Source organism: Elephas maximus, chromosome 20 (genome assembly GCF_024166365.1).
Source record: "Elephas maximus indicus isolate mEleMax1 chromosome 20, mEleMax1 primary haplotype, whole genome shotgun sequence".
In the NCBI taxonomy this organism is placed as follows: Eukaryota; Metazoa; Chordata; class Mammalia; order Proboscidea; family Elephantidae; genus Elephas; species Elephas maximus.
Genome location: NC_064838.1, coordinates 34,164,775 through 34,191,994, shown reverse-complemented (window position 1 = coordinate 34,191,994; position 27,220 = coordinate 34,164,775). Strand labels below are relative to the sequence as shown.

Here is a 27,220-nt window from a genome sequence, read left to right as displayed (position 1 = left end):
GCTTGCTGTAAAAATTAAAATATCACAGAGGTGTATAAAGTAAAAATTGTAAGTCCTTCTTCCCATCCATCCAAAGTAATCACTTTTAACATCGTGGTGTTATTCTCCCAGACTCTTGTTTATGTGTAAATGTTATATATACATAACTAAACATCTGTATAATAGGTATGTAAGGAACCCTGGTGGCGCAGTGGTGAAGCACACAGCTGTTAACCAAAAGGTCGGTTATTCCAACCCACCAGCTGCTCTGAGAGACAAAGATGTGGCGGTCTGCTTCCCTAAAGATTTACAGCCTTGGAAACCCCATGGGGCAGTCCTACTTACTGTGTCCTACAGGGTCACTACTTGTCGTCGGCATTGTGTTTTTTGGTTTATAGTAAGTGTGAGGCAGGCTTTATTTTCATTACCTCATTTAAATCTTACATCTCTATGAAGTTAGATATTATATTCCCTTTCCTAAGGGTGAGGAAGTGAGATTTAGGAAGGTGTAAAGGGTTTAACCCAGGCAATGTGGCTGCAAGGTGAGTACCTGTCACTGCCAGCCATATATGTGTTGTTTATAACCAGGTGGGATTGTAGTAGTCCCTTTTGCAACTTGCCTTCTGTCTTTGGCTGTTCTCTTGGATCCTTCTCCTTCTCCTCCTTTCTTTTTCCTTTCCGTTGCCCTCCTCCTCTCTTTCTTCCTTCTCCCAAGTTCCCAGGCTGTGGCTCTTCCCTCTGGGGTCTCTCTGCTCAGCAATCTGATAAGGAAGTATGCTAGAGTGTTGAAGGCCGATAATCACAGGATGAGTTAGCGGTGGGCAGAATAATGGCCCTCAGAGACGCCTACACCTTTATCCCTGGGACCTATGAATGTGTTCCATCACATGGCAAAGGGTCTTTGCTGATGTAATGAAGGTTAAAATCTCAAAATAGGGAGATTCTTCTGTATTATTCTGGTGGGACCAATCGAATCACAAACCAAAACCAAACCCAAACCAGTTGCTCTTGAGCCGATTCTAACTTATGGAGACCCCATGTGTGTCAGCGTAGAACCGTGCTCCACAGGGCTTTCAATGGCTGTTTTGTTGAAAAATCACCAGGCCTTTCTTCCAAGGTGCCTGTGGGTGGACTGGAACCCCTGCTAACTTTTCAGTTAGCAGCCAAGCTCATTAACTGTTTGCACCACCCAGGGTCTCTGATCTAATCACATGAACCCTAAAAAAGTCATAAAAGCAGAGAACTTTCTCTGGCTAGAGGCAGAAGAGAGGTGTTCCAGAACGGGAAACGAGAGGTTCCAAAGAAGGATTCCATACACCGGCATCACTGCTGGCTCTGAGATGTAGGGGTTTGCATGCAAAGACTGTTGAGAGGCCTCTAGGAGCTAACAGCTAGCTGGGAAATGGTGGCCTCAGTCAATCCTACAACTGCAAGGAACTAGATTCTACACAACCCTGTGTGCTTGAAGTGGATTCTTTCCAGGATCCCCTGGAAGAGTTCAGTTAGCCGACACTTTGAATTCAGCCTTATGAGAACCTAAGTGAAAAACCAGCTCAGCCAACCCAGACTTCTGACCTATAAAAGGCTAGTTGCTGTTAAGTTGATTTTCACTCATGGTGACCCCGTGTGTGTTGAAGTAGAACTGTGGTCTACTATTGAATAGGATTATTCAATGGGTAAACTCTTGGGAGAAGATTGCCAGGCCTTTCTTCTGAGGTACCTCTGGATGGACTCAAACCTCCAGCTTTTTGATTAGCAGCTGAGCGCGCTAACCATTTACACCATCCAGGAACTCCTCTGACCCACATAACTGTGAGAAATAAATAAATAAACCCGTGTTGTTTTAAGTTGCTAGCTTTGCGGTCATTTGTTATGACAGCAAAAAACGAATACAGTTACTTCCCATGGAACTGCGCCTTTGGTGCCTTAAGTCAAAGAAATGGCCAATGTTAGAAATTCCACAGGGCCTTGGGTCTTCCTGAGTCCACCTGGTCAGCACTTGACATTTCACAATGTGTGTCACACACATAATTTCACTGGAACCTCTCAACAACCCTGTGAGGTTTAGGTAGTATTGTCCCTATTTTACAAAGGAGGAAACCGATACTTAAAAAGTAAGTGATTTATACAAGTCCCCATGGAACTAGGGCTGGAGGCCAGGTTTCTGGCTTCCAAATCACATGTGCTTTTTACCACAGCCCACACAGCTGCCTCCATTTCCCAAAACATCTGTTGCCTGAACGCAGTTATAGTTCTCTCCAACCCGGTGGGCTGTGGGTGAGGTAGTGAGCTTCCTGTTGCTGAGAAATGGTCAAGCTGAAGAAGCTGATTGACAGCTTAATTGGGATGCTGAAGAAAGAATTCCTGCCATCCCTGGGAGGGTGTTGGCAGGTGCCTTCTGATGCCTCTTTCAATTCAGGGTCTACAGCTGGAAGTGGGATAAGCTTTTGGTACTGCAGTGCAGACTAGAGAAAGCTGGCTGGGAATTGGCTTGTCCAGAAGAGTTCGCAGAGGAGGAAGATCTGAGCTAGAATTTGAGAAATGGCTGGGTTTGGTTTTCTGGTACGATTATAAACCCAAACCCACTGCTGTCGAGTCGATTCCGACTCATAGCGACCCTATAGGACAGAGTAGAACTGCCCCATAGAGTTTCCAAGGAGCGCCTGGCGGATTCGAACTGCCGACCCTTTGGGTAGCGGCTGTAGCTCTTAACCACTACGCCTCCAGGGTTTCCGGTATGATTATAGGGCATGTCTTTTGCCCACGCCTTCCGACTCCAGTTGCTTTGGTGGAGCTTGCAGGCAGGCACTGGGTCAAATCTGAAGTTAGTGTGCCCTGGAGCCTCTAGGGCTGCCCTCCCCACCCACCTCCCAGGGCATCTTGGTGGTTCACGATGTGGTTGCTGCTTCTGCTACTGAAAGAACAGAGGTGGGAGAGGCGAGGGGCAGGGAAATACAAAGGCCGAGAATAACTTCCTACCCTGCCTCGCTTCCTGTGGCTTTCCTGCTAACCCCACTGTAACTCTTAGTAGCTCTCTTTGTCTTTCTGTGGGTGGGAACCTAACGGCCTTTTGAGGGCAGCTGTCCGCCTAGGCTGACACTTTCTGTTAAAGGTTCCTTAGCGATATTCACTTGTCCTTTCTTAGCCTGGGTTGTCTCCTCTTCTTGTCTCCTGCATGGGGACGGTCTTGTCCCCTGCATGGCTGAGGTGACTTATGATGTATCTCCCTCAAGCCACAGCTCCTGGGAGCTGTAGGAGACAGTGGAAGTTGCTTCACTTGTTTCCTTTCTCCTGCCTGTCTCTTGTCCTGGAGTGCTGTTCAGTCCGACAGCCCATTTCATTGATACATCTCTGTGAGGAGACCCACCTACGTCTCTGCACGGTGCCAGGTGCTATGGGGATGCCCCAGAACTGCGGGCCTAGCAGGTGTCAGCTTAGGGCCAGTGTGGCATCATGGAGAAAATTGGAGCCAGAGTTCAAATATTTAATAAACACCTGTTATGTGCCTGGCCCTGTGTTGGGCCTTAGGAACTCAGCACTGAATAAGAACTTTTGACCAGAAGTCTTGGTTCTACCACTTGCTAGATATGTGACCTGGGCTAGTCACTTGACCTCAGTGTGACAGCCATGTCTTACAAAGAATAAAATGGCACTTTGAAAGTATATTGTAAACTGTAAAGCTCTATGGAGATGATACTGTTATTCATTACCTTGTCTGATCTTCTCATTTACGCTCTGAGATAGGTACCCATTTTACAGGCAAGCAAATGAAGTTTCAGAGAGGTTGAAGAGCAGGAGCAGGAGCAGAAACTAAATACTCGGCTTCCTAGTCGTAGTGTTATTCTGTTTTACTGTCTAACTGTAGCCACAAGGAGCCCACTAGTGGTAGTGTCTAATGCCAATTGCAATAACAGCATTAATGACTCACATTTACTGAGTGCTTACCATGTGTCAAATACTAGGTTAAACCCTTTACATGCCTTATCTCCTTTATTCTTCATGACGGAGAAGATAATGCCTATTATCATCCCCACTTTCCAGATGAGAAAATTGAGGCTCAGCAATGCTAAGTAACTTGCCAAATGTTGCTCTTCCAGGAAGACGCAGAACCAGGATTGAAACTCGGGTGTCCAACTCCAAAGTCGGGACTTGTAACCTCTATGTTACATGCCTATCCAGTTGGGCAACCCAGCTGACATGCCTGAAATAACCAGAGAAGTATAAACGAGGGTAGTAAGGGGGTTGTTATTGTTGTCATCGAGTTGGATCTGATGGCGACTTTATGTATAACAGAATGAAACATTGCCCTGATCTGTGCCATCTTCAGGCTTGTTGGTATGTTTGAGCCCGTTGTTATCCATAGGTTTTCATTATATAATTTTCAGAAGTAGATCATCAGGCCTTTCTTCCTGGTCTGTCTTAGTCGGGAATCTCTATTGAAACTTGTCCACTATGGGTGACCCTGCTGTATTTGAAATACCAGTGGCATAGCTTCCAGCATCACAGCAAGATACAAGCCACCACATTACCACAGGGTAGACTGGTAGTAATCACACCCACCTCCGAAAGGTCTGACCCAAATGGCAGGGACTGTGAATATCAAGCAGGAATGGCTTCCTGCAGCCTGGAGTTATTAGAGAAGGAGATCCTGAACAATGGGTAGAATTTGAACTTAGAAAGGCAGAGGCTGACGTGAACAGGGGAGGGGTAGGGGGACAAGAAGGGAACTGAGAAAGTAAGTGTTTGCGGAACAGTAGGAAGTAATATGGGCAAGGTGTATGGGCTCAGGCCTCAGAGGGCTTTAACTGCAGCGAGGAAACTGAAGTTGGTTTGAGCAACTAACTGTTGCAGATGTGGCCTGAGGGTTCGCTCAGCTGCCCACGCCCCAGCCACAGGAGGAAATTAGTACCCAGAGACATCTCCTGTTCTGGGGTAGAACAAAGATTGTGTCTTCCTTGTTGTTTCTCATTCTGGGGCCTTGAGGTTAGAAGAGGGCCAGTGTAAAACCCAGAGCTGCTTAACGCTAGAGTCTGGGAAGAGGAGGAGGGTGAAGAACGGAGACATCAGGAGAGGTGATGCCATCAGGCTCCTGAAGGGCCTGTGGTATGTAGCTGGAAGAGTGCTGGTATAGGAATCGAAAGACCCACGTGCTACGCCCCTGTCCAGCTTTGTGAAGTCAAACTATCAATTCCAATCTGGGCCTCTATTTTTTAAACTATGACTGGAGACATGCATTTGTAGGAACTATTGGTTACAAGTGACAGAAACACAATCCAAACTGGCTGAAGACAGGAATTTATTGGCTCATGTGATGAAGAAGCCCAGCAATATCTCTGATTATAGGGAAGCCTGGATTCAGAGGTTCAGAGGGTGTCCTCAGGTGTCTGTCTCTCTCCATCTTTTGGCTCTTCTTCTCTCTGTGATGCTTTCTTTCATGTTCGAGATCTCTAGATGACGGCTAGCTGCTCCAGGATTTCATCCTTCCAGTAGAGTGAACATCTGTTAGCAGTTCCTGCAGAAGTCCTGGGGCTGCTGCTTATTGGTCCTGCTTGGTCACATGCCAATCTCTGGGTCTACGCATACTTCTTATTGGCCAGACCAGGGTATCCTGATCTTCCCTAGAAATGGGGATAGAGTTAGCCCCACAGAAACCACATGGAGTAAGAATGGGAGGAGTGATTTCCACAAGGAACGTAAAAGTGCTAATACTAGAAGAAGAGGAAAGAATGTCAGGCAGACAAAAACCACAGATGCCCTTGTCAGTATCTAAGTATTGGTCTAATTGTTTCTAATGAAGCCAAAAACCTGGGGCTCTGACAATGGTACTCCTCTCAACTGGATAGGGTCGTGGAACCCATTGGGAATATGATAAAAGTCATGGATTCCTGCCCCAGAAAAATGTACAAGACAGAACTCCTTAGCATGGCCTCTGAGGTGCTACGTGGTCTGTCCTGCCTCCACCAGCTCCCCTGGCCAGCCATACTGGCCTCCTGGCAGTTCCTTATAATTACTGTGCTCCCTCCCTCAAAGGGGCCTTGAACTTGTTGTTCCCTCTGATTGAGTTAATGCTTCCTCTATGTGTGTTGTCCTACCACCTGTCTGTCAGCTGTGTTCTGTGGTGGCTTGCATGTTGCTATGATGCTGGAAGCTATGCCACCAGTATTTCAAATACCAGCAGGGTCACCCATGATGGACAGGTTTCAGCAGAGCTTTCAGACTAAGACGGACTAGGAAGAATGGCCTGGTGATCTACTTTCAAAAATTAGCCAGTAAAAGCCCTATGGGTCACAAGAGAACATTGCCTGCTACGGTGCTGGAAGGTCAGTAGGTTAGAAGGCACTGAAAACACACAGCGGCTGCAACAATGGACACAAGGATACTAACGATCGTGAATATAGCATAGGACCAGGCGACGTCTCATTCTGTTGTTGCCTTGAGTAGTCACCAACTTGACGGCAACTAACAACAAACAAATTTGTTCCCACTGCACAGCGGATGTCTCCTTGGTCCCTATTTAACTGCAGTTTTACATTTTTTCTATGATTCTTTGAGGGATGTCTGTCTCTTCGTAAGAGGAGGGGTCTGATTCTGCTGCCCTTTGAGTCCCCAGTGTCCACTGGAGTGCCTGGCACACAGTTGGTGCTCAGTAATAGATGGGTGAATGTATGCCCTCAAATGCACAACTTTCCATGAGTGTTTAGTGGTGTATGCCTCCCTAGAGTCGATCTCTGAACCTCAGATTTTCCAGTGAAAAAATGGAAAAATCAAGACGTTGGACAGTCAGCTCATTTAGAGCAGGGCCATGCAAATGAGGGTTCCCCCCTCTCCCCTGACCCGCCAGGCCAGTGTTCCTGACAATCTAGGTCTTATTGACTTAATCTGATGTCTCATAAGGGGTGTCCCATGGAAGACTAGTTCTTGGAAAATTTGTAATCAAATAAGTTTGGGAAATACCGTGTAATCTAATGTATCCTCCTCTTGGAGATTCACAGTATACTTTAATAATAATACTGTTATATTTTTAATTATCATTGTTAAAACTACCATTTATTGAGGGTTTACTATTTTTTTTTTTAGGTACCTTACTAGTCATTTACATGTATTTCCAGCGATTTCCTAGTAGCCTTGTGAGCTGGATGCCATCATCACCTCCTGTTACAGAGGAGAAATGAGTGCTTGGAAAGATTAGAAGTCCCAGGCTACCTTCTAGGAAGAAGTAGTTTAGGGATTCAAATTCAGGCAAGTGATATGTGTCCAAGCTCATATGATCACATGATCACTGTGCTGTTTTCCTCCCACTGAAGATGGGTGGAAGTCCTATGGTAGGACCAGTTTGCCTTTGTTTAACCCATATTTGTTGATAATAATAATAAAACAACAGTTGTAATCCAACTCATGGGAACCCCATGTGTGTCACAGTAGAACTGCACTCCATAGGGTTTTCAATGGCTGATTTTTCAGAAGTAGATCACCAGGCCTTTCTTCCGAGGTGCCTCTGGGTAGACTCAAACCTCCAACCTTTCAATTAGCAGCTGAGTGAATGAACTGTCTGCGCCACCTAGGGACTGCTTGATAATGGAACTCCTTTTTTCTCCAGACACTTAGAAGCAGCCCATGAATCACGCGTAGTTTGGGACACGCTGGTAAAGTATTGATTTATGTTGACCCTGGTGGTTAAGAGCTTGGCTGCTAACCGAAAAGTCAGCGGTTCAAATCCACCGACCACTCCTTGGAAACCCTATGGGGCAATTCTACTCTGTCCTATAGGGTTGCTATGGGTCGCACCTCATCACTGTCTGGGGGCACCCAGTGCCTCAGGTTGTCCCCATAGCAGACTGGAGTCTTGCCCCTGGGCCACCCCACCTAGAGCCTATCTCTGGGTCTTTCTTGGACCATCCAGCTGTGTCCTCCCTCAGTGGAATACTGTTCTGAGCCACTCCTTGAATTAGTTCAGAACAAAATGCATATTTACTCTGTGAATGTTGATTGAGGACCTTCTGTGAGCCAGGACCTGTGCTGGGTGTGGGGGATACAGAGGCAAGTAAAATACTGCCTCTTTTTGTGAGACATCCATTGTCCAGTAGGGCGACCTATCTATGCATAAGTAACCATAAAAAAAAAAAAAAACCCATAAGAAACCCAAAATACTGTACCAGACAGACTGGTAAGTGCCCCATTAGAAAAATAAACCAATGTGCTCTGGGAGTTCTGAGATATGAGTGATTTCTTTCTATTTCTTAATTAACAAAATTAGTTTTGGTTTGGGATTTAAGCTCATGGCAAAGTGATGCCGGAACATCTGGATGACGGGCAAACCATTTGTCAGTCTCCCAGTTTGGCTGACACACTGTGTGTTCCAAGGCCCCCTGGGGAACTCCTTCCTGTCTCACAGGTGGAGGAGTAACGTGGGAATGAGTTGCTGGCTTGTGGGGCTCCCTGGGGGCTGTGCAGGTACAGAATACCATCCCCAACGACTCCTGTGCAGTGCGTCAGTCCACTGAAGGATGACTTCCTGCTGTCCAGAGTTGCCATATCCTCCCACACCCTGCTAGATTACTCACATGGGGCCTCAGGGACAAACACAGCTTTTCACTTCACGGACCTTGGTTTCCTCATCTCTCAAATGGGCGTAATAATTCCTCCTCACAAGGTGGTTGGGAACCTCAAATGAGATGAAATGTGCAGAACACCTTTATGAATGTTACGTGTTGTTAAAGCCCCCAGGGACCCAGAGGAGTCCTCTGAGAAGTAGAGGATTAGGGCCTCTGTGACCCAGGGACCCAGAGGAGTCCTCTGAGAAGTAGAGGATCAGGGCCTCTGTGACCCAGGGACCCAGAGGAGTCCTCTGAGAAGTAGAGGATTAGGGCCTCTGTGACTACCCCCCCACTTCACTCTGGCACCCACATGGGCAAGGTCAGGTGAGGCCAGAGTTCTTTCATGGTTTCTCATAGCCTTACGTGACCTCTCACCTCTGGGGCTTTGCACTTTAGTTCATTAAATGAGACAGTCAATAGGAAGCCTTCGGTGTGGAGTCTGCCTCGAAGCAAGTGCTAAGGAAGTGGTAGTGCTGGTGGCAGGTGCTCCCGCAGCTGCCCTTCTGTTCCCTCTGCCTGGAACACCCGCCTCTCTCCTTTTTTGGTACTCCCTCCACCTCCCTCCCTTACTTCCTCATTTACTCATTTGATGAACACTTGAGCGCCTGCCATGAACCTGGCGCTGGACTAGGTGCTAGGGCTGCAGTGGGGAATGAACTTGGTCCCTATACTCATGGAGCTTATAGCCTCTGGGGGTGACAGCTAAAAAACAAACAAGATAATAAACACGTAATACAAAGACAAAGACTAGGGCAGTAGTGGTTCAGTGGTAGAATTCTTGCCTTCCATGTGGGGAAACCCTGGTTCGATTCCTGGCGGATGCTCCTCATGCACGGCCACCACCCATCTGTCAGTGGAGGCTTGAGTGTTGCTCTGATGCTGAACAGGTTTCAGCAGAGCTTCCAGACTGAGATGGACTAGGAAGAAAGGCCTGGCTGTCTACTTCCCAAAATGAGCCAATGAAAACTCTATGGATCATAATGGTCGGAGCCTGTTGTCTATGAAGTTACCATGAGTCAGGGCCGACTTGATGGCAGCTAACAACAACATAACGAATGTGCCTATGAGGGCAAAGAACAGTGTTGTGGGAGGGAGAACAATGGGGGGATGGGAGGACGGTGGTGGTAGTGGTGGTGCTGGGGTACTGAAGGGGTGTCAGGAAATGGGGTGAGGGGGTAAGAAAGTTCAAGCAGAAGGAGCATCATGGGCGAAGTTGCTGAAGTGCAGAAGAGTTGACTAGTTGGAGGAGTAGGGAGAAGCTCCGTCCTTGGATTGCCCCTTGGTTCTGCCCTCCTGTGGGAAGTGTCCTGCCAGCCCCAGGCCCTGTTTATTACTCCCCCACCGTGGCTTTCTCCACCCTGGCGTTTATCCTAACCCATTAAAATTGCGCATTTGCTTGGCTGTTTCTCCCACCAGTCAGTGAGCTGCTAGAGTGCAGAAACGATTTTATTTTGCTTTTTGGCCATCCTTTTTTTTGCCTATCCCAGTAGGTGTCAGGGACCCTGAAAGACGCCAGCCCCTTTTTCCCTTATTCACATTCATTTACTGAGGTTGTAACTATGTGTCATAAACCACGATGGGCACGGGGAATACAGAGATGAGTAAAACAACCTCTAAATCTCAGGAGGTTGACCCTTTTATTGGCAGTACTCCATGCCATCTAAGCAGGAGGGAGCATTCTGTCATCCAGGGCCAGCCAGGGGTAGGCCTAGAACAAGTGTCAGGACTTGTGTCTCAACATGACTGTCCGCCTCTTTGCTTGTGCGGTGATACTCAGAGCCCTTGCAGGTATCAGTGTATGATGCTGTCCGTTTCAGCTGGCAGAAGATTTCCTGCTCCATTGCCTTCAAAGGGCTCCTCCGGCAGGAGTGTAGGGAGCATCCTGCCAGAGCTGGGACAGATGTGGCCAACCCTCCCCAGCAGCATTAGCCTCAGTCACAGATGTCCAGCATTGCTGCTCCAGCCTGGCTGACCGGCCACCCAGTGCACGGTGCCCAGGGTTTTGTGGTCGGGAGCCATTGCCACCTCTCCTGTTTGCCTTGGTGGCCACGGCTTCCTCTCACTTGACTTCAGTCTCTGTTTACTTTTCCCTCTGACCGCCCTGCCTGCAGCGCCCCCATGCCACCTCGTGTCTAAGCAGCTGCACTGGCACAGCCCCTGCAGTGACCCTGCTGTGGTGGCCTGATTCCAGGGCATTTATTCCCTGTCTTTGCTGACCCTCCTCGCACGGGTTCCTCTTGTCCCACCCCAGCTCACCCCACCACTGTGAAAGGAGGTCTGTACAGTGTTCCAGTGTAAACCGATCCGTTGTGTCTGTGGCTCCTCCGTCAAGTGGATGTGTCCAGGAGAGCACCAGCTCCTGGGGGGCAGACGTGGTTGGTCTTGGAGTCATGAGATGAACATTCCACGGCGGCACAGCCCACAGCCTGACTGGAAACAGATGAGGGTGGCAGACACGTGGGGAGGCAGGCTGAGCCAGGGATGCAGGCTCCAAGTACGTGCCGGGTGAGAGGGGTGTTGGCAGTGCTTGGCGGCAGGGATTGAATACCTTCAGAGTCTCTCACTTCTGGTCATGGGGCATTGCCTTTAGCTTTCCAGTGCCCCTCACATCGTATTTAATTTGGACACACAGGGCTGTTTTGAGACATCCAGGCAAATATTTTAATAATTAAAAAAAAAACCTTTTAATAAGACTCTAATAAGAATTTTAATAATACTCCAATAAGAAACCTTTTGATATCCTTCCAACTGATGTAGAGCTAGCTGGGCAAAGGACACAAACCGAACCAAACCCATTGCTGTCGAGTTGATGCTGACTCATAGCAGCCCTGTAGGACAGAGTAGAACTTCCCCATAGGGTCTCCAAGGCTGTAATCTTTCCGGAAGCAGACTTCCATATCTTTCTCCTGTGCAGCAGCTGGTGGGTTTGAATTGCTGACCTTTCGGTTAGCAGCCGAGCCCTTAACCATTGTGCCACCGGGACTCCTTGGGCAAGGGATACTAAGGCTAAGAATTCCACATATATTTTATAGGGCTTTCCAGTTTACAAAAGGCTTTCTTATTTATTATTCTAGTTGACCCTCAAGAAGCCCCTCGGTGGCGCAAATGGTTCACTCTCAACTACTAACCAAAGGTTGGCTGTTTGAATCCACCCAGTGGCGCTGCAGAAGAAAGACCTGGCCATGTGCCTCTCTAAGATTACAGCCAAGAAAACCTTAAGGAATAGTCACACTCAGTAACACGTGGGGTCATCACGAGTCGACTCAACTGGACGGCAAAAAGTTTTTTTTTTTTTTGGTTTGGGTTGACCCTCTAGGCAACGCTGTGAGGTTAGCACTTTTAGCATTCCCATTTTGGAGAGGAGATAACTGAGGCCCCAGAGAAGCTAAATATTTGTCTTAAGTGGTAAACCTGGGATTTAAATGCAGGTCTTTTTACTCTTATGTTCTTTCCGTGCTCTCAAAGCTTCCATTGAACCTGGAGCAGGTGGGATGGCTCAACGGCAAGTGAGCACTGGTGGCCCAGAGTGAGGAAGAGGGAACATGATCCTGCCAAGACTTTTCTGATTCTCAAAGGGGCTCCAGGTTGGCCAGTGGGGGCCGAAGGGGTTCTTGGGCTCCTGCTAGAGCCTTTTCCATTATGTTCCATGTAGGACTTGGGCCCTCAAGGGGTCACCTATGGAGGACACGGCAGCTCGGGAGAGGCTCCAGGTGGGAGCAGGCTGCCCAAGAGTGGGGTTGATGCTCCTCAGGCCAGTGAACTGTCTTCCTGCTGGGGGAACCTAGACAGAACTGAATTTCGTGGCCTTGACCCCCAGTAAGCTGGGCTATAATGACAGCATGTGGTCCCAAGCCACTACCTGTCTTTTTGTCATGTTGTGGGGTCTTGCGTGTTGCTATGATGCTGGAAGCTATGCCACCACTATTTCAAGTACCAGCAGGGCCACCCATGATGGACAGATTTCAACAAAGTTCCCAGACTAAGACAGACTAGGAAGAAAGGCTTGGTGATCTATTTCTAACAATTAGCCAATGAAAGCCCTATGGATCACAGCAGGATAAACTGCTGGAAGATAAGCCCCCTAGGTTGGAAGGCAACAATAGACTAAAGCATACTGGCGATCACGAAGATGACGCAGGAGCAGGCAGCATCTAGTTCTGTTATACATGGGATTGCCATGAGTTGGAACCAACTCGACAGTGACTAACAACAACAACAAGCAGTCCGAGATCACTTTGTAGTGCCACCTTAGGATGCAGAAAGTGCTCATCGCTCACCAACACCCGAACGAGTTGGTAGAGAGGAAGGGTCATAGGGTGTGGAGTCTTATGCCTCTGCAACCCCGTGACCTTGGGTAGGTCCCTTCACATCACCTTTCTGAGCCTCCACCCACTCCTGTGAAGTGAGCTCCATAAGAACATCCACCTTGCTGGGCAGAGGTGAGGAGTCCCGGATGGGTGTATGTTGGAGCTCTTTGTAAAGGCTGATCTCATTGTTACTCATGGTAATCACAGAGAATGAATCTTAAGGGAAAATGCCATAGAAACTTCTCCTGCGAGGAGCCAAAAAGAACCATTTGTGACTTCCTAAAACGAAGCCCAGCTCTGCTCTGTCTGACTCTCTTGTTGGGTCAGGGCGTGACTCAGATTCTCTTGGAGTTTTGGCCTCTTTAGAAAACTCCTCTGATTTCCATCACCAGAGCGTTTCATTCCACTTGATTCCTCCCGCCACCACTCTGAAGTTGTCATGTGAGTATTTTCCATGTAAAAAGTCTGGAAAATTCATTAAAGCCACACAGACAGTATTACTGAGTCAGAGGTTTATTGAGTTCATTGCATTGTCCTGATACAGGGCTCCTACAGGCTTGAAAACTTCCCAAAGGCCAAAAGACTTTTGGTTTGCAGGGTTGAGGGTTGCGAGACGGAAGGTCCTTTTACTTTGCAAACATTTATTGACAGATTCTGCAGACCAGCACTGCTTCAGTGGCAGTGACCAAAAGCTCTGTCATTTATTCAGTGTTTCCTATGAGTCTGTCACTGTGTCCGTTTACATATATTAAAGTCATCTTTTATTCTCATAGCAGTTGTCAAGCGCAGATCTGCCTGACTCTCAAGTCCAGGCTCTAAGTAATGATGGTGACCTGTCTCCCTGTTTGAAGACACTCTCGCTCAGCCTCTTCATTTTTTTTTTTTATTAACTTTTATTGAGCTTCAAGTGAACGTTTACAAATCAAGTCAGACTGTCACATATAAGTTTATATACACCTTACTCCGTACTCCCACTTGCTCTCCCCCTGATGAGTCAGCCCTTCCAGTCTCTCCTTTCATAACAATTTTGCCAGCTTCCAACTCTCTCTATCCTCCCATCCCCCCTCCAAACAGAAGATGCCAACACAGTCTCAAGTGTCCACCTGATATAATTAGCTCGCTCTTCATCAGCACCTCTCTCCTACCCACTGTCCAGTCCCTTTCATGTCTGATGAGTTGTCTTCGGGAATGGTTTCTGTCCTGGGCCAAAAGAAGGTTTGGGGACCATGACCGCCGGGATTCCTCTAGTCTCAGTCAGACCATTAAGTCTGGTCTTTTTGTGAGAATTTGGGGTCTGCATCCCACTGATCTCCTGCTCCCTCAGGGGTTCTCTGTTGTGCTCCCTGTCAGGGCAGTCATCGATTGTGGCCGGGCACCAACTAGTTCTTCTGGTCTCAGGATGATGTAAGTCTCTGGTTCATGTGGCCCTTTCTGTCTCTTGGGCTCTTAGTTGTCGTGTGACCTTGGTGTTCTTCATTCTCCTTTGATCCAGGTGGGTTGAGACCAATTGATGCATCTTAGATGGCCTCTTGTTAGCGTTTAAGACCCCAGACGCCACATTTCAAAGTGGGATGCAGAATGTTTTCATAATAGAATTATTTTGCCAATTGACTTAGAAGTCCCCTTAAACCATGGTCCCCAAATCCCCGCCCTTGCTCCGCTGACCTTTGAAGCATTCAGTTTATCCCAGAAACTTCTTTGCTTTTGGTCCAGTCCAGTTGAGCTGACCTTCCATGTATTGAGTACTGTCCTTCCCTTCACCTAAAGCAGTTCTTATCTACGAATTAATCAGTAAAAAACCCTCTCCCTCCCTCCCTCCCTCCCTCCCCCCGCCTCGTAACCACAAAAGTATGTGTTCTTCTCAGTTTATACTATTTCTCAAGATCTTATAATAGTGGTCTTACACAATATTTGTCCTTTTGCCTCTGACTAATTTCGCTCAGCGTAATGCCTTCCAGGTTCCTCCATGTTATGAAATGTTTCACAGATTCGTCACTGTTCTTTATCGATGCATAGTATTCCATTGTATGGATATACCACAATTTATTTACCCATTCATCTGTTGATGGACACCTTGGTTGCTTCCAGCTTTTTGCTATTGTAAACAGAGCTGCAATAAACAAGGGTGTGCATATATCTGTTTGTGTGAAGGCTCTTATTTCTCTAGGGTATATTCCGAGGAGTGGGATTTCTGGGTTGTATGGTAGTTCTATTTCTAACTGTTTAAGATAACACCAGATAGATTTCCAAAGTGGTTGTACCATTTTACATTCCCACCAGCAGTGTATAAGAGTTCCAATCTCTCCGCAGCCTCTCCAACATTTATTATTTTGTGTTTTTTGGATTAATGCCAGCCTTGTTGGAGTGAGATGGAATCTCATCCTAGTTTTAATTTGCATTTCTCTAATGGCTAATGATCGAGAGCATTTTCTCATGTATCTGTTAGCTGCCTGAATATCTTCTTTAGTGAAGTGTGTTCAGCCCCTTCATTTTACAGGCAAAGAAACTGAGGCTCAGAAAGGGGGATGGTGACGGGCCTAGAAGGTGGGACTGCATCCCAGGCATCCTGACTTCCAGGGCTTTTCCTGCTCCTCTTCAGGGAAGGACTAAGCTACTGCTAGGACTTGCCTAGTGAGTTTCAGTTGTCGTTGTTGTTAATTGCTGTCAAGTTGGCTCCAGCTCATGGTGACCCCACCTATAACACAACAAATGTTGCCTGGTCCTGCACCACCTTCATGATTGTAGGTGTGTTTAAGTCCATTGTTTTGGCCATTGTGTTACTCCATCTCACTGAGGGCTTCCCTTGGCCTCACTGGCTCTCCACTTTACCAAACTTAATGTCCTTCTCTAGTGATCAGTCCCTCTTGATGATGTTTTCAAAGTAAGGAAGTCAAAGTCTCGGACTTCTGTGATCTGTTGGGTTTTCATAGGCTAGTTTTTGGAAGTAGATCACCAGGTCTTTGTTCCTAGTCTTAGTCTGGAAGCTCTGCTGAAACCTGTCCACGATGGGTGACTCTGCTGGTGTTTGAAATACCAGGGGCATAGCTTCCAGCATCACAGCAGTGCAAGCCACCACAGTTCAACTGACAGACCGGTGGTGGAGTGAGTTCCGGAGGCAGCCTTAATTCTGCCACTCTCTGGTGGTTACATCCACACATCCCGGTTAAACCTGGCAAATGTGGTATCGGTGAATTCAAAGCTGCTATGTACTGCAAAAGGCTTTGGCCTAATTGACCCAAAGTACAGCTACTTTGACTTTCAAAGTCAAGTGTTGGGGCTCATAAGCTTGGTGCCCAGAGGGAGTTATTTGCTCACTTACCATGCACCTGAGCTCAGCAAAATTCATGATTAGTAGTTAATAGTGCGGGAACTTCTTACCGTTCCCAGAACATGCAATGACATGTAATGCCTCATTGCCTTTGTACATACTGTTCTCAAAGCCTTGAATGTTCTCCCTCTCAATCCCCACCTCCTCGGAGTCTCTCCCTGGTGAACTCCTATTCATCCTTCAAGAGCTGTTTCCTGACTCATGTCCTGCTACCCTTACCCACAGTCCCAGTCATAAATAGATGCTCTGCCCTCTGAATTTCCTGCAGCATGGACCTCTATTCTTTATCACATTGGTCTGTAAGAATTTTTGCAACCCACTAGACTAAATTTCGTGAGGACAGGAACTATGTCTTATACACAATGATAATTAATAACAGTTAATACTTACAAAGTGCTTCTTGGCAGCTAGGCTGTACGTTGAACACTTTACATGCTTTTCACTTCACCCTCCACGACATATGTTGTTGCGTTGTTAGATGCCTTGTAGTCAATTCTGACTCACAGACACACTATGTACAACAGAACGAAACACTGCCCCGTCCTATGCCATCCTCACAATTGTTGTGCTCGAGCCCATTGTTGCAGGCACTGTGTCTTTTCAACCTGAGGGGCTAATCTTCCGGCACTATATCAGACGGTGCCCCGTTGCTGTTTATGAAGTTTTCACTGGCTAATTCTTTTCAGAAGTAGACTGCTGGATCCTTCTTCCTAGTCTGTTTTAGTCTGGAAGTTCAACTGAAATCTGTCTGCTGTGGGTGAACCTGCTGGTATTTGAATACTGGTGGTATAGCTTCTAGCATCACAGCAACAAGCAAGCCCCCACAGTATAATAAACTGATAGACACGTGGGGGCCACAACATAGGAGGTAGATGCTATTATTATCCTCAACTCCTGATGAAGTTATAGATTTACAGACAGACTCAGAAACTTGCCTGAGGTTACATAGTAAAGTAGGAATGGAAATCAGTGCTGCCATGTACAGTTGTGCTGGCTGTGCACTGCACAAGGGCATCTGACACAGAAATCAGTTGAGGCTGAAATCACACTCACACCCTAGTGCAGGTCTGTGAGTGTTGAGGGGGAGGGGTATATTTTTCTAACCCTCACACAGGCACCCTGTGGTCTGGCAGAGACCCTGAGGCTGGCTCCAGGGTCCATGTTTGTAACCACTACAACGTATGGTGACTATAACTATACATAGTCATACATAGTGCCAGTGTTTGGCACAGAAGGGTTCTGGTTCTAGTTGCTGTCAAGTTGACTCTGACTCATGACAACCCCATGTGTGTCAGAGGAGAATTGCACTTCATAGGGTTTTCATGCCTGTGACCTTTCAGAAGCAGATCACCAGGCCTTACTTCTGAGGTGCCTCTGGGTGGGTTCGAACTGCCAACCTTTTGGTTAGTAGCTGAGTGCTTAACCATTTGCGCCACCCAGGGACTCCTAAAAATGGATGAAAGGGAGGTAATAAACCAATAGACTTTTTTTGTTTTTCTTTTCTTTGTCTCTCTTCCCTTTATACACATATCTACATGAATAGGTTGTAGCTTAACAGGTGACTTGTTTTAGGAAGCACACCTTTTATTGACTTGTCTCCTAGTGGGTACAAAGAAATGGCTTAAAACCCAGAAAGAGGGCTCTATTTGGAGCTGTGTTACACAGGCATCTTTTATTCTAAGTAAACTCAGTCTGGCACCTTTGCACCTATGGAAAGTTGTTAAGTGGGTATTAAAAAGCCACAGGTGAGCTGAAACAATGGCTTGGTTTTGAAACCAGAGGCAAGAACTGCACATTCTGCTTGTGCATAATGTGTCCCTTGCTGGTTTCTGGGGCCACTAGCAGGGCCTCAGCGTGGGTCCTGAATGGGGTAGCTGAGGTGGAAGCAGGTGACTTTCAGAGCGTACCGGGAGTGGCTGCTAAAAGCAGAGCTGATGGTTGGGCTTCTGGTGGTGCAAATAGTTAAGCTTTTAACTACTACCTGAAAGTTTGGCGGTTGGAACCTGCCCAGAGGTGCCTTGGAAGATAGGCCTGGCCATCTGCTTTCCAAAGGTCACAGCCTTTGTAAAAATGGCATGGTGGCAGCGTTTGACCTACTCTACCTTCAACGAGGCGGGGAGAGAATCACCATCAGCCTCAGCCCAAGGCTGATTCCTCTGAAATGAAGGTCAGGCATACCTCCTCTCTCCAAACTTTTAATCAGTTCTGACACCAGCCGTCCCTCTCATGGCACTCTCTACTTCTCTGCTGGGCTCGGTAATTTGTTGCAATGGCCACACAGAATTCACAGACCCTACTCGTGATTTGGGGTTTAGTAGGGAAGTAATAGGTTACAATTCAGAATCAGAAATGACTCAGGATATAGAGTTCTTCCATCAGGACAGCCCCTTCTCAGCCGTCCCTGCAGACAGGCCTCCCTTTGGCCCTCGGCCTCTCAGCCCCTCGGCCCGGACTCTGCCCTGCTTGACCTAGTGTTATAGAGGTCTTTAGCTCTGCGGATAAGTGCCTGGAGGTACCCCACTCTGCCAGCAAGCTTGGCCTGAAGGTGCTCAGCTCTCTCACTTTGTGGCTTGGCACACCCACTGGAACTGCCTTATTCCGTGGGCTGGGAAGTTCACTGTGCCGTCTCATACTAATCTTGTTCTGCTGCCTCCGCTTTTCTGCCTCTACTTCTCCCTGTCTTGCACCGTCTCCAGTGTCATAGCTCTCTCTCTTTCTGTCTCCTGGGTCTAGGATGTTCTTAGCTCAGGGACCCTGGGTCCAAAGGACCTGCTCTGCTCCTAGGTCTGCTTTCTTTGTGGTAATGAAGTCCCCTCTTTCTGCCTCTGGGATGGCTCATTTTAAGCCTAATGGGATGGCAGAGTTGACCAATATCCTCGTTATGGTTCCATGCACCTCATTTGCACAGTCCCACCCCTATGAGGGTGCCGTGCACCTTAGTTGCATTATTAGCAAGCTATCTAACCCTCTTGGTGGACCCCAAGCACCTTATTTGCATAGTCCCATCTAGTCATTTGGTGGGGGTCACAAAGACTATGGCTATATTAAGTAATTCACTGTGCCACAGCCTTGAAAGCCTGATGGAGCAGTACTACTGTGCACACGTGAGGTCACCATGAATCAGGATCCACTCCATGGCAACTGGCCTCTGGTTAGGAGGAAAATGTCTAAAGAATGTCTGTATTTGTCCAGGTCAAAGCAAGAGATGGGAGACAGCCTGGGGACAAAGTTCTCTCTGTTAGGCTTTTAGGTGGAGAAGTCAGCCCGTCATTTTGTACCTAGCTTCTGGCTCTGTCTCATCTCCCGTTGACCTAGAGGGGCTGCTACTTGCTAACTGGGTCTTTTGACATGTCTCTTGTCTCTTAACCCTTCTGGACAGAACTGGGAGAATATCACCTACTGCATAGGGTTGTCGTGGGGAGTCAGTGAGCTAATGTTTATTAAAAAAGCGCTTTATGAATTGGAAGGGGCTGCATCAGTGCTCTAACCACTGTTATTTGTCATTAGGTGGTTCTTTCTTGCCATTCTTGTTGGGGGACACTTTGCTCCCAGCTGCATTTGCTGAGCCAGGCGTGCTGAAGACTGGGAGGGTTTCCAGCTGCGGCTCCTGTTTGGAAGTGGAGAAAATAGTCTTTGCTTTCAGCCTGGAGTGGGAAAAGTTCCTGATGGGCTTCAGCAGATGCTGTAGAGTGGTGTTTGGGAGCTAGCATATCCTGAGCATGATCCAGCCAAAAGCTAGGACTTGGCAAAGGGAGGTAGGGCCCAATTCACAGTCCGCAGGGAGGGGTCTCTGCCAGCTGCCAGTCACACCACGCTCACACCCACCTCTGCACCCCTGCTCAGATGTTCCCTCCATCCAGCACACCCTTCCCACGCCTGTCCATGTCAAATCTGTACTTCAGAGCCATTCACACCTTCATTCATTGCACAAATATTTATCGAGTGCCATAACTTGACATGGAATACAGGAGAAGGCGCCCATTTGGTGCAACAGGAGACGATGATACATTTTGTTCGGACGTATTGAGGGTGAGGTGCATCTGGTGGCTGTCCTGGAACCAAACTAAACCTGCTGCCATCTAATTGGCTCTGACTCATGGTGACCTACCTGTGCAGAGTTGAACTGTGCTCCATAAGTTTTCACGGCTGTGACCTTTCAGAAGCAGATTCGTCAGGTCTTTCTTCTGAGGCACATCTGGGTGCATTCGAACCACCAACCTTTTGGTTAATAGCCAAGCATTTAACCATTTTTGTGACTCAGGGATTCCTGGAGGCAGGGGGATATCAGCCCCTGGAACTCAGGAGCGAGATCAGAGACTGGGACATGGATGTGACCATTGCCGGCACATGTCTGAAGAGGAGGCACATGCATGGGGAGGACTGCTTAAGGAGAACAGGTAATGTGAGAGAAGATTGAGGGAGATGAACCCTTGGGAATACCTAGTGTCTGATGTTTAACTAGAGAAGGGGAACTAGCAAGGGAGAATGAGAGGGAGTGAAGATGCAGTAGAGGGAAAACCAGAAGAGGTGAGGAAGGGCCTCTTGCAGATTATTCAAATTGGAATCATGGGAAGGAAAGGGCAGCCAAGGGAAGAGCTGCAGTGAGGACAGGCAGGGTAAGTATTGAAAAGGCTCATTGGGTTTGGCCAGTAGGAGGACTGTACACAGCTCCTTGAGAGTCAGGTACTCCTCCTTTCTCCTGCCTGTGAGGGTCATTGTCATCAGTAAGCTTCTGCTGATGGTGGGAAGCTCTCAAGGCTGCTAGTTCACAAAAAGGATTGAGGCTCCCAGGACCAGAGGTCTCTAGGAGGCTGAAGAACAGGTGTAGTTGGGAGTTAGGTAGCGGCAGAAGTAAAGGATTGGGGAGTTGCTATGAATTGAATTGTGTCCCTTCAAAATATGTGTTGAAATCCTAACCCTAGTACCTGTAAATATGACCCTGTTTGGAAGCCGGTCTTTCTTTTGTTATGTTAATAAGGTCATACCATTAGGGTGGGTCCTAAATGGGGTGGGTCCTAATCACTTCTGAGTCTTAAAAACACCAGAATAGACACAGAGATACACAGAGAGGGAAGACAGACGCCATATGAAGATCAACTATAAGCCAAGGAATGCTAAGGAACCCAGGAACTCCCAGGGCTAGTGACAAAGAAGGAATCAGCATGACCAAAGACCCTGATTTGGACTTTTAGCCTCTAGAACTGTGGGAAAGCAAATTTCTGTTCTTTAAAAACACCCACTTATGGTATTTGTGTTACAGTAGCACTAGGTATGGGGTCACTGTGAGTTGGAATCGACTTGAAGGCAACAGGTTTTTTTTTTTTTTTTTAGGTCTCTAAGACAGTTGTAATCAGAAGAAGGGATTTCCGAGTTTACAATTTCAGAGGTAGGGCAGTTCCCAGGAGTTGACAAGAGTAGGGTGGGCCATATGAGTGGATGCTGAGGAGGGGTGGAGTTGAAGATTATCAGATTAGTGAGGATAAGCAATGAAGTCAGGGTGTTAATGGGTCATCAGCATGTTTACTGAAATGGCCTCAGATGATGGATAGAGTGTAAGTCTTGAGGAAGGCTGTGTACCTGCACCGAGGCCACAGTTGCTCTTGAGGGTGTGGTTTGGCCTGTAAATGATGGTGTGTTAATATAGTGCGGTGTAATGAATTACTTAATAGGGCCTTTCTCGCAGTGGTTTTGTAACTCCCACTCAGGTGATTGGGCAGAACTGTGCAAATAAGATAATTGTGGCACGCCAAGAGGACTGGTCAGTTTTGCCTTAAAAGAGAGCCAATTCCAGAGCAGAGAGAAGAGCTTACCACCATCAAGGAAGGAGAGACTGGCAGGAGAGACCCGCAGGAGATAGCGCAGTGGGCTTCCGGGCCCACAGAGTGAGAAAGCTGAGTATCTCTGGGCAGAGACTGAGGGCCAGGGAGAAGCCTTCACCTGACTTACGAATTTGGAACTTGCCAGCCTCCACAACCTCGTGAGGCATTTCCTTTATATGGTTCCTGAGTTCTGTGAGACATTGCAGCGAATTAGGGAGCCCAAGACGGGCGGGGGGGGCGGGGGAGAGTACTGAGGGGAGAGGTAGTAGTTGATGTTGGAGATGATGGAGTGGTACAGCAGCTTGGAAAAATTGGACATTTGGGACATCTTTAACCTCCGCCTCATAGGAACCAGCTTTGTGCTGATCCTTAAAAAAGAAATTATTTGTTTATATAATGACATCCCAATATACCATGCTTAAATATGATAGAAATTTATTTCTCTCTCACGTCAGTCCAGCTGGCTCAAGCTGGCAGGGTAGCTCTGCTTCATGAGGTCACTTGGGGACCTGGATTCCTTCCTCATTGTTCTGCCATTTCTAGGATGCTGCATTCACCAACATGTTGAAGCTGAGTCACCATCATGTCTGTTTGTTGCCCAATTAGGGTCCGTGCCCTGGAGCAGTCGAGCCAATGAAATGTACTCCAAGTCAGATAGAGAAAGTTTATTTAGCAGGTATCGACAATGGGGAATCTGGCAGCAACGCAGGCTGTCTTTATGGTGTCCCAAAAGGCAATTTTACATTACAGCTTATATATGATTTTTTATAAAGGTTGGAAGTGTCTTTGTAGCCCACAGATGGCATGGCTGGATGAGTTATTCATTACAAGATAATTACAAGAGACTCTTTTTTTTATCAGGCTAAAGAGATACATGCCAGACATCTGGGCTCTAATCTTCTTGTGGGGGGTTGAAAGTCACAGGTGGTCGGACAGAGCAAAACAAAGTCATTAACAAAGGTATGCAAAAAGGAGAAGGTAGGAAAAAAAAAAAAGTATAGGTTCATCATGGTGTTAGTTATGTCAAGCTCTCAGTCGTCCATTTTGAAAAGGAGAAGACATGCTGGGGAGTATTAGGGCCACATGCTCACATTCCATTGGAAAACACTTAGTCACATTGTCATCCTTAGCTGCAAGGGAGGCTGGGGAATTTCTGTCTGGGGGCAGCTATGAGCCTAGCTAGCACTCTATCCCTTTGGACAAAGGGGAGAATAAAATTTGTGGGACCATCTAGCAGTCTGACACAGATGGCTCTAAGGATGGGAAGTCATTCATTCAACAAATATTTACTGAGCACCTGTTATGTGCTAGGTACTGGGATTCTGGAGGTGCAGAAGAGAGATACAGTCCTGTTCTCAGGAATCTTGTAGCCTAGCAGGGAAGGTTTAACGACACGGTGTGGTCTTCAGGGGAGGAAGAGAAGGCTGTTGCGTGAAGGCTGTAAGTTAAACACATGAGACAGGGAGATGAGCAGCCTTCATAGGAGAGGAGTGTGAAGAGGAGCGTCCTGTCAGACAAGGCTAGATGTGGGTTAAGGCAGTAGATAGAGAAAAGTTCACGGGGGCAGTGGTGGTTCAGTGGTGGAATTCTCACCTTCCATGAGGGAAACCTGGGTTCGATTCCCAGCCGATGCTCTTCATGTGCAGCCACCACCTGCCTGTCAATGGAGGCTCGTGTGTTGCTGTGATGCAGAGTTGGTTTCCGAGGAGCTTCCAGACTAAGATGGACTAAGGAGAAAGGCCTGGTGATCTGCTTCCAAAAATCAGGCAGTGAAAACCCTGTGGATCTCAATGGCCTGATCTGCAACTGACCATGGGGCTGGCATAGGACCAGGCAGTGTTTTGATCCATTGTGCATGGGGTCACCATAAGTCAGGGCTGACTAGACAGCAACTAACAATAACAACAAAAATTCATTCATTCATTGTCTATTCAACAAGTATTTATTGAGCACTTACTATATTGCAGTTTGATGATGTGGGTACAGAGATAAGTCAGACACGGTGCCTACTCTTATGGGGTTTTCTTCCTAATAGGGCACATGGACATTAATCCTATAATTGCATGTATGGGATGTGTAATTACCACCTGAGATGGCTTGGAAGGAGCAGATTTTGGACCTAGGAGAGCAGTTCACACAGAGACTTGACTAGACTGAGGGCTCAGGGAATGATGATTTGAAAGATGAGCAACTACTAACTAGGTGAGGAGCACTCCAGACCAAGGGAACATGGGCATGGACCCGGGGGTGGAGGGACAGAAATATGGCAGCTGTGGCTGAAGCAGGGTGGGTGTGGTGGGCAGCAGGGCGTTGGAATTGAATCAGGGGCAAGCACATGCAGGGCCTAAAGACTGTATTAAGGACTTTGGTCCTTATCTTAAGAGCCGAGAACCCTGGTGGCACGGTGGTTAAGTGCTCGACTGCTAACTGAAAGTTTGGTGGTTCGAGCCCTCCAGCCACTCTGTGGGAGAAAGATGTGACAGTCTGCTTCTGTAAAGATTACAGCCTTAGATAATAAAGTTTATTAAGAAAATGTTCTGCATCCCACTTTGGTGAGTGGCGTCTGGGGTCTTAAAAGCTAGTGAGCAGCCATCTAAGATGCATCAATTGGTCCCAACCCACCTAGGGCAAAGAAGAATGAAAAACACTGAAGACACAAGGAAAATATTAGCTCAAGAGATAGGAAGGGCCGCATAAACCAGAGACTCCATCAGCCTGAGACTGGAGAACTAGATGGTGGCTGGCTACCACCAATGACTACCCTGACAGAAAACACAACAGAGAGTCTCTGATGGAGCAGGAGAAAGGTGGGGTGCAGAACTCAAAATCTAGTAAAAAGACCAGACTTAATGGTCTGACTGAGACTGGAGGGACCATGGAAGACATGGCCCCTGGACTCTCTGTTAGCCCAAAACTAAAACCATTCCTGAAGCTAGCTCTTCAGACAAAAATAGACTGGACTGTAAAACATGACATGATATTTGTGAGGAGTGTGCTTCTTAGCTCAAGTAGATACATGAGACTAAATGGGTAGCTCCTGTCTAGAGGTGAGATGAGAAGGCAGAAAGGGACAGGAGCTTGTTCAATGGACGTGGGAAATCTGGGGTGGAAAGGGAGAGTGTGCTGTTACACTACAGGGGGAGGAGCAACTAGGGTCACATAACAATGTGTGTATAAATTTTTATATGAGAAACTGACTTGAACTGTAAACTTTCACTTAAAGCATAATTTTAAAAAAGCACTAAAATAAAAAAGATTACAGCCTTGGAAACCCTATGGGGCAGTCCTACCCTGTCCTATAGGGTCACTATGAGTTGAAACAGACTTGATGGCAATGGTTTTTTTTTATCTTAAGAGCAAAGGGAACCCATATAAGCGTTTTTAGCAGGAGGAGTGACATGATCGGGACTCTGAAAAAAGTTAAGCCTGCGAGGAAGTGTCTTTGCGGTAGAATAGGGCTCCAGACAACACAGGAGAAGTGTCAGAAAGGGGCCCTGGGGGCAGATGGAGCAGAGCTGAGCCGTGTGAGGGAGCAGGGAGGATGGAGTGACAGCTTGGTGGGGTTTGTGGCTCACAGGGACCATGGAGGTGGGGAGTTGAGGAGCAGATGGGTGGCACAGGGAAGGGGCTCGTTAATTTCAGGCTTCCCTCTAGAACTGGGGCGAGGCTGCGTGCCGGGGCCTTCCCTGGAAAGGCTCAGTGGCTGCCAGACTTGCTGGCCAGCATTGTAGGTGCCTTGTCCCAGCATGGCACCTTCCCAGGTGGCCTGACTCTCCCCTTCTGGTAGGACAAGACAGTGGTAGGGGGTGTTTATGTCTCCTCTGCTGCAGCCCTTACTTCCTCTGAAGGTGGCACTGGTGGCTGGCAGGGAGCCCAGATTCTGGAGGATTCTCTGGGTCCGAAGATCTGGACTTTCACCCTAGTTAACCCTGGCTTGTCTCTAAATCCCTGGAGGGGAACCATAGGAGGCTACAAAACCTATGGGATTACGGGGCTCCACTCACTTAGAGGCCAGGCCTCGGGCCCAGGAATGGGGCAGTGGGTCTGGATTTGGGCTGGGCACTGGGTTTGTAGCCTCCCACATGGATTATTTACCAGCCATGTGACTTTCTCTGTTTTCCCATCTGTAAAAGGGAAGGTTTCTAAGAGGATCAAAGGGAAAGATCGCCTAACAGTGAGTACAATGTGAATATTGTGGACACTGATTATAATAATATAGATTAATTGAAGTACGGAATGGATATGAAATTTATTTGAAATGTTATGCTGTGTAGCAAGGAGCCCTGGTGGTGCAATGGTTAAGCACTTGACTACTAACCAAAAGGTTGATGGTTCAAACTCACCCAGCAACTATGTGGGAGAAAGACCTGGTGATCTGCTCCCATAAAGATTACAGCCAAGAAAACCCTATGGGGCAGTTGTACTCTGCATATGGGTCGCTATGAGTTGGAATTGACTTGGTGGCACCCAACAATCACAATAACATGCTATGTAGCAAGAAAGTGATTTGTCTTGAGCTGGCAATGACAGGCTTAGCATTTGCCATATCCGTTGTTTCCTTTAGAGATATTTTTCAGAGTAAATCTGTGTGTGTGATTGTGTGTGAACTGGGCTGGGTGTCAGGAGATTTAGGGTCCAAGCTGAGTGACCTTGAGCCATTTCATTCACCAATTTATGTGGTAGATTACAGTGTTTAAATGCATGAGGTTCTGAAAAAGATTGGCCTAGTTTCCAATCCTACTGTGTCATTTTCCAGCCATGTGACTTACAAACCAGTTGCAGATGAGTGGACTCCTATTCATGTGTGTCAGTGTGAAACTGTGCTCCTTAGGGTTTTCCATGAGTGCTTTTTTAGAAGTGGATTGCCAGGCCTTTCTTTAGAGGTGGACTTGGGTGGACTTGAGCCTTCAACCTTTTGTTTAGCAGCTGAGCATGTTAACTGTTTGTACCACCCAGGACTAAAATAGAAATAGTAGTAGCTTCTGGGAACATCGTATGAAATATGCTACACGTTAGGAGCTTCATACAGTGCGTGCCACGTAGTAGGTGCTCATTAAATGGAAACAATGGTTAGACCCCAACTTCCTCATCTGCGAAGTGAGGGGCTGAGTGTACTCCAGTGGTGACAGTGACAGGGTTTCCACTGGTTGTGTCAGAGTCTCCTATGAAGGACGTTTGCCACTGGTGGGGTCC

General features: G+C 47.3%; 1 protein-coding gene across 4 annotated transcripts in view; it reads left to right on the top strand.

The window, feature by feature from the left end:
- SRGAP3 (SLIT-ROBO Rho GTPase activating protein 3) overlaps nucleotides 1-27,220 on the top strand; it is a 333,060-nt gene that overhangs the window by 74,313 nt on the left and 231,527 nt on the right. The window contains exon 1 of one of the 4 annotated variants that reach the window (XM_049863435.1): nucleotides 20,489-20,605. The exons of 2 other annotated variants lie outside the window; for them this stretch is intronic. In XM_049863435.1, the coding sequence (XP_049719392.1) occupies nucleotides 20,533-20,605 (73 nt within the window). In that variant the 5' untranslated portion in view covers nucleotides 20,489-20,532. Of the gene's footprint in view, nucleotides 1-20,488; nucleotides 20,606-27,220 lie in introns of those variants that run through there. One more of the 4 variants, XM_049863438.1, reaches the window with a different exon arrangement.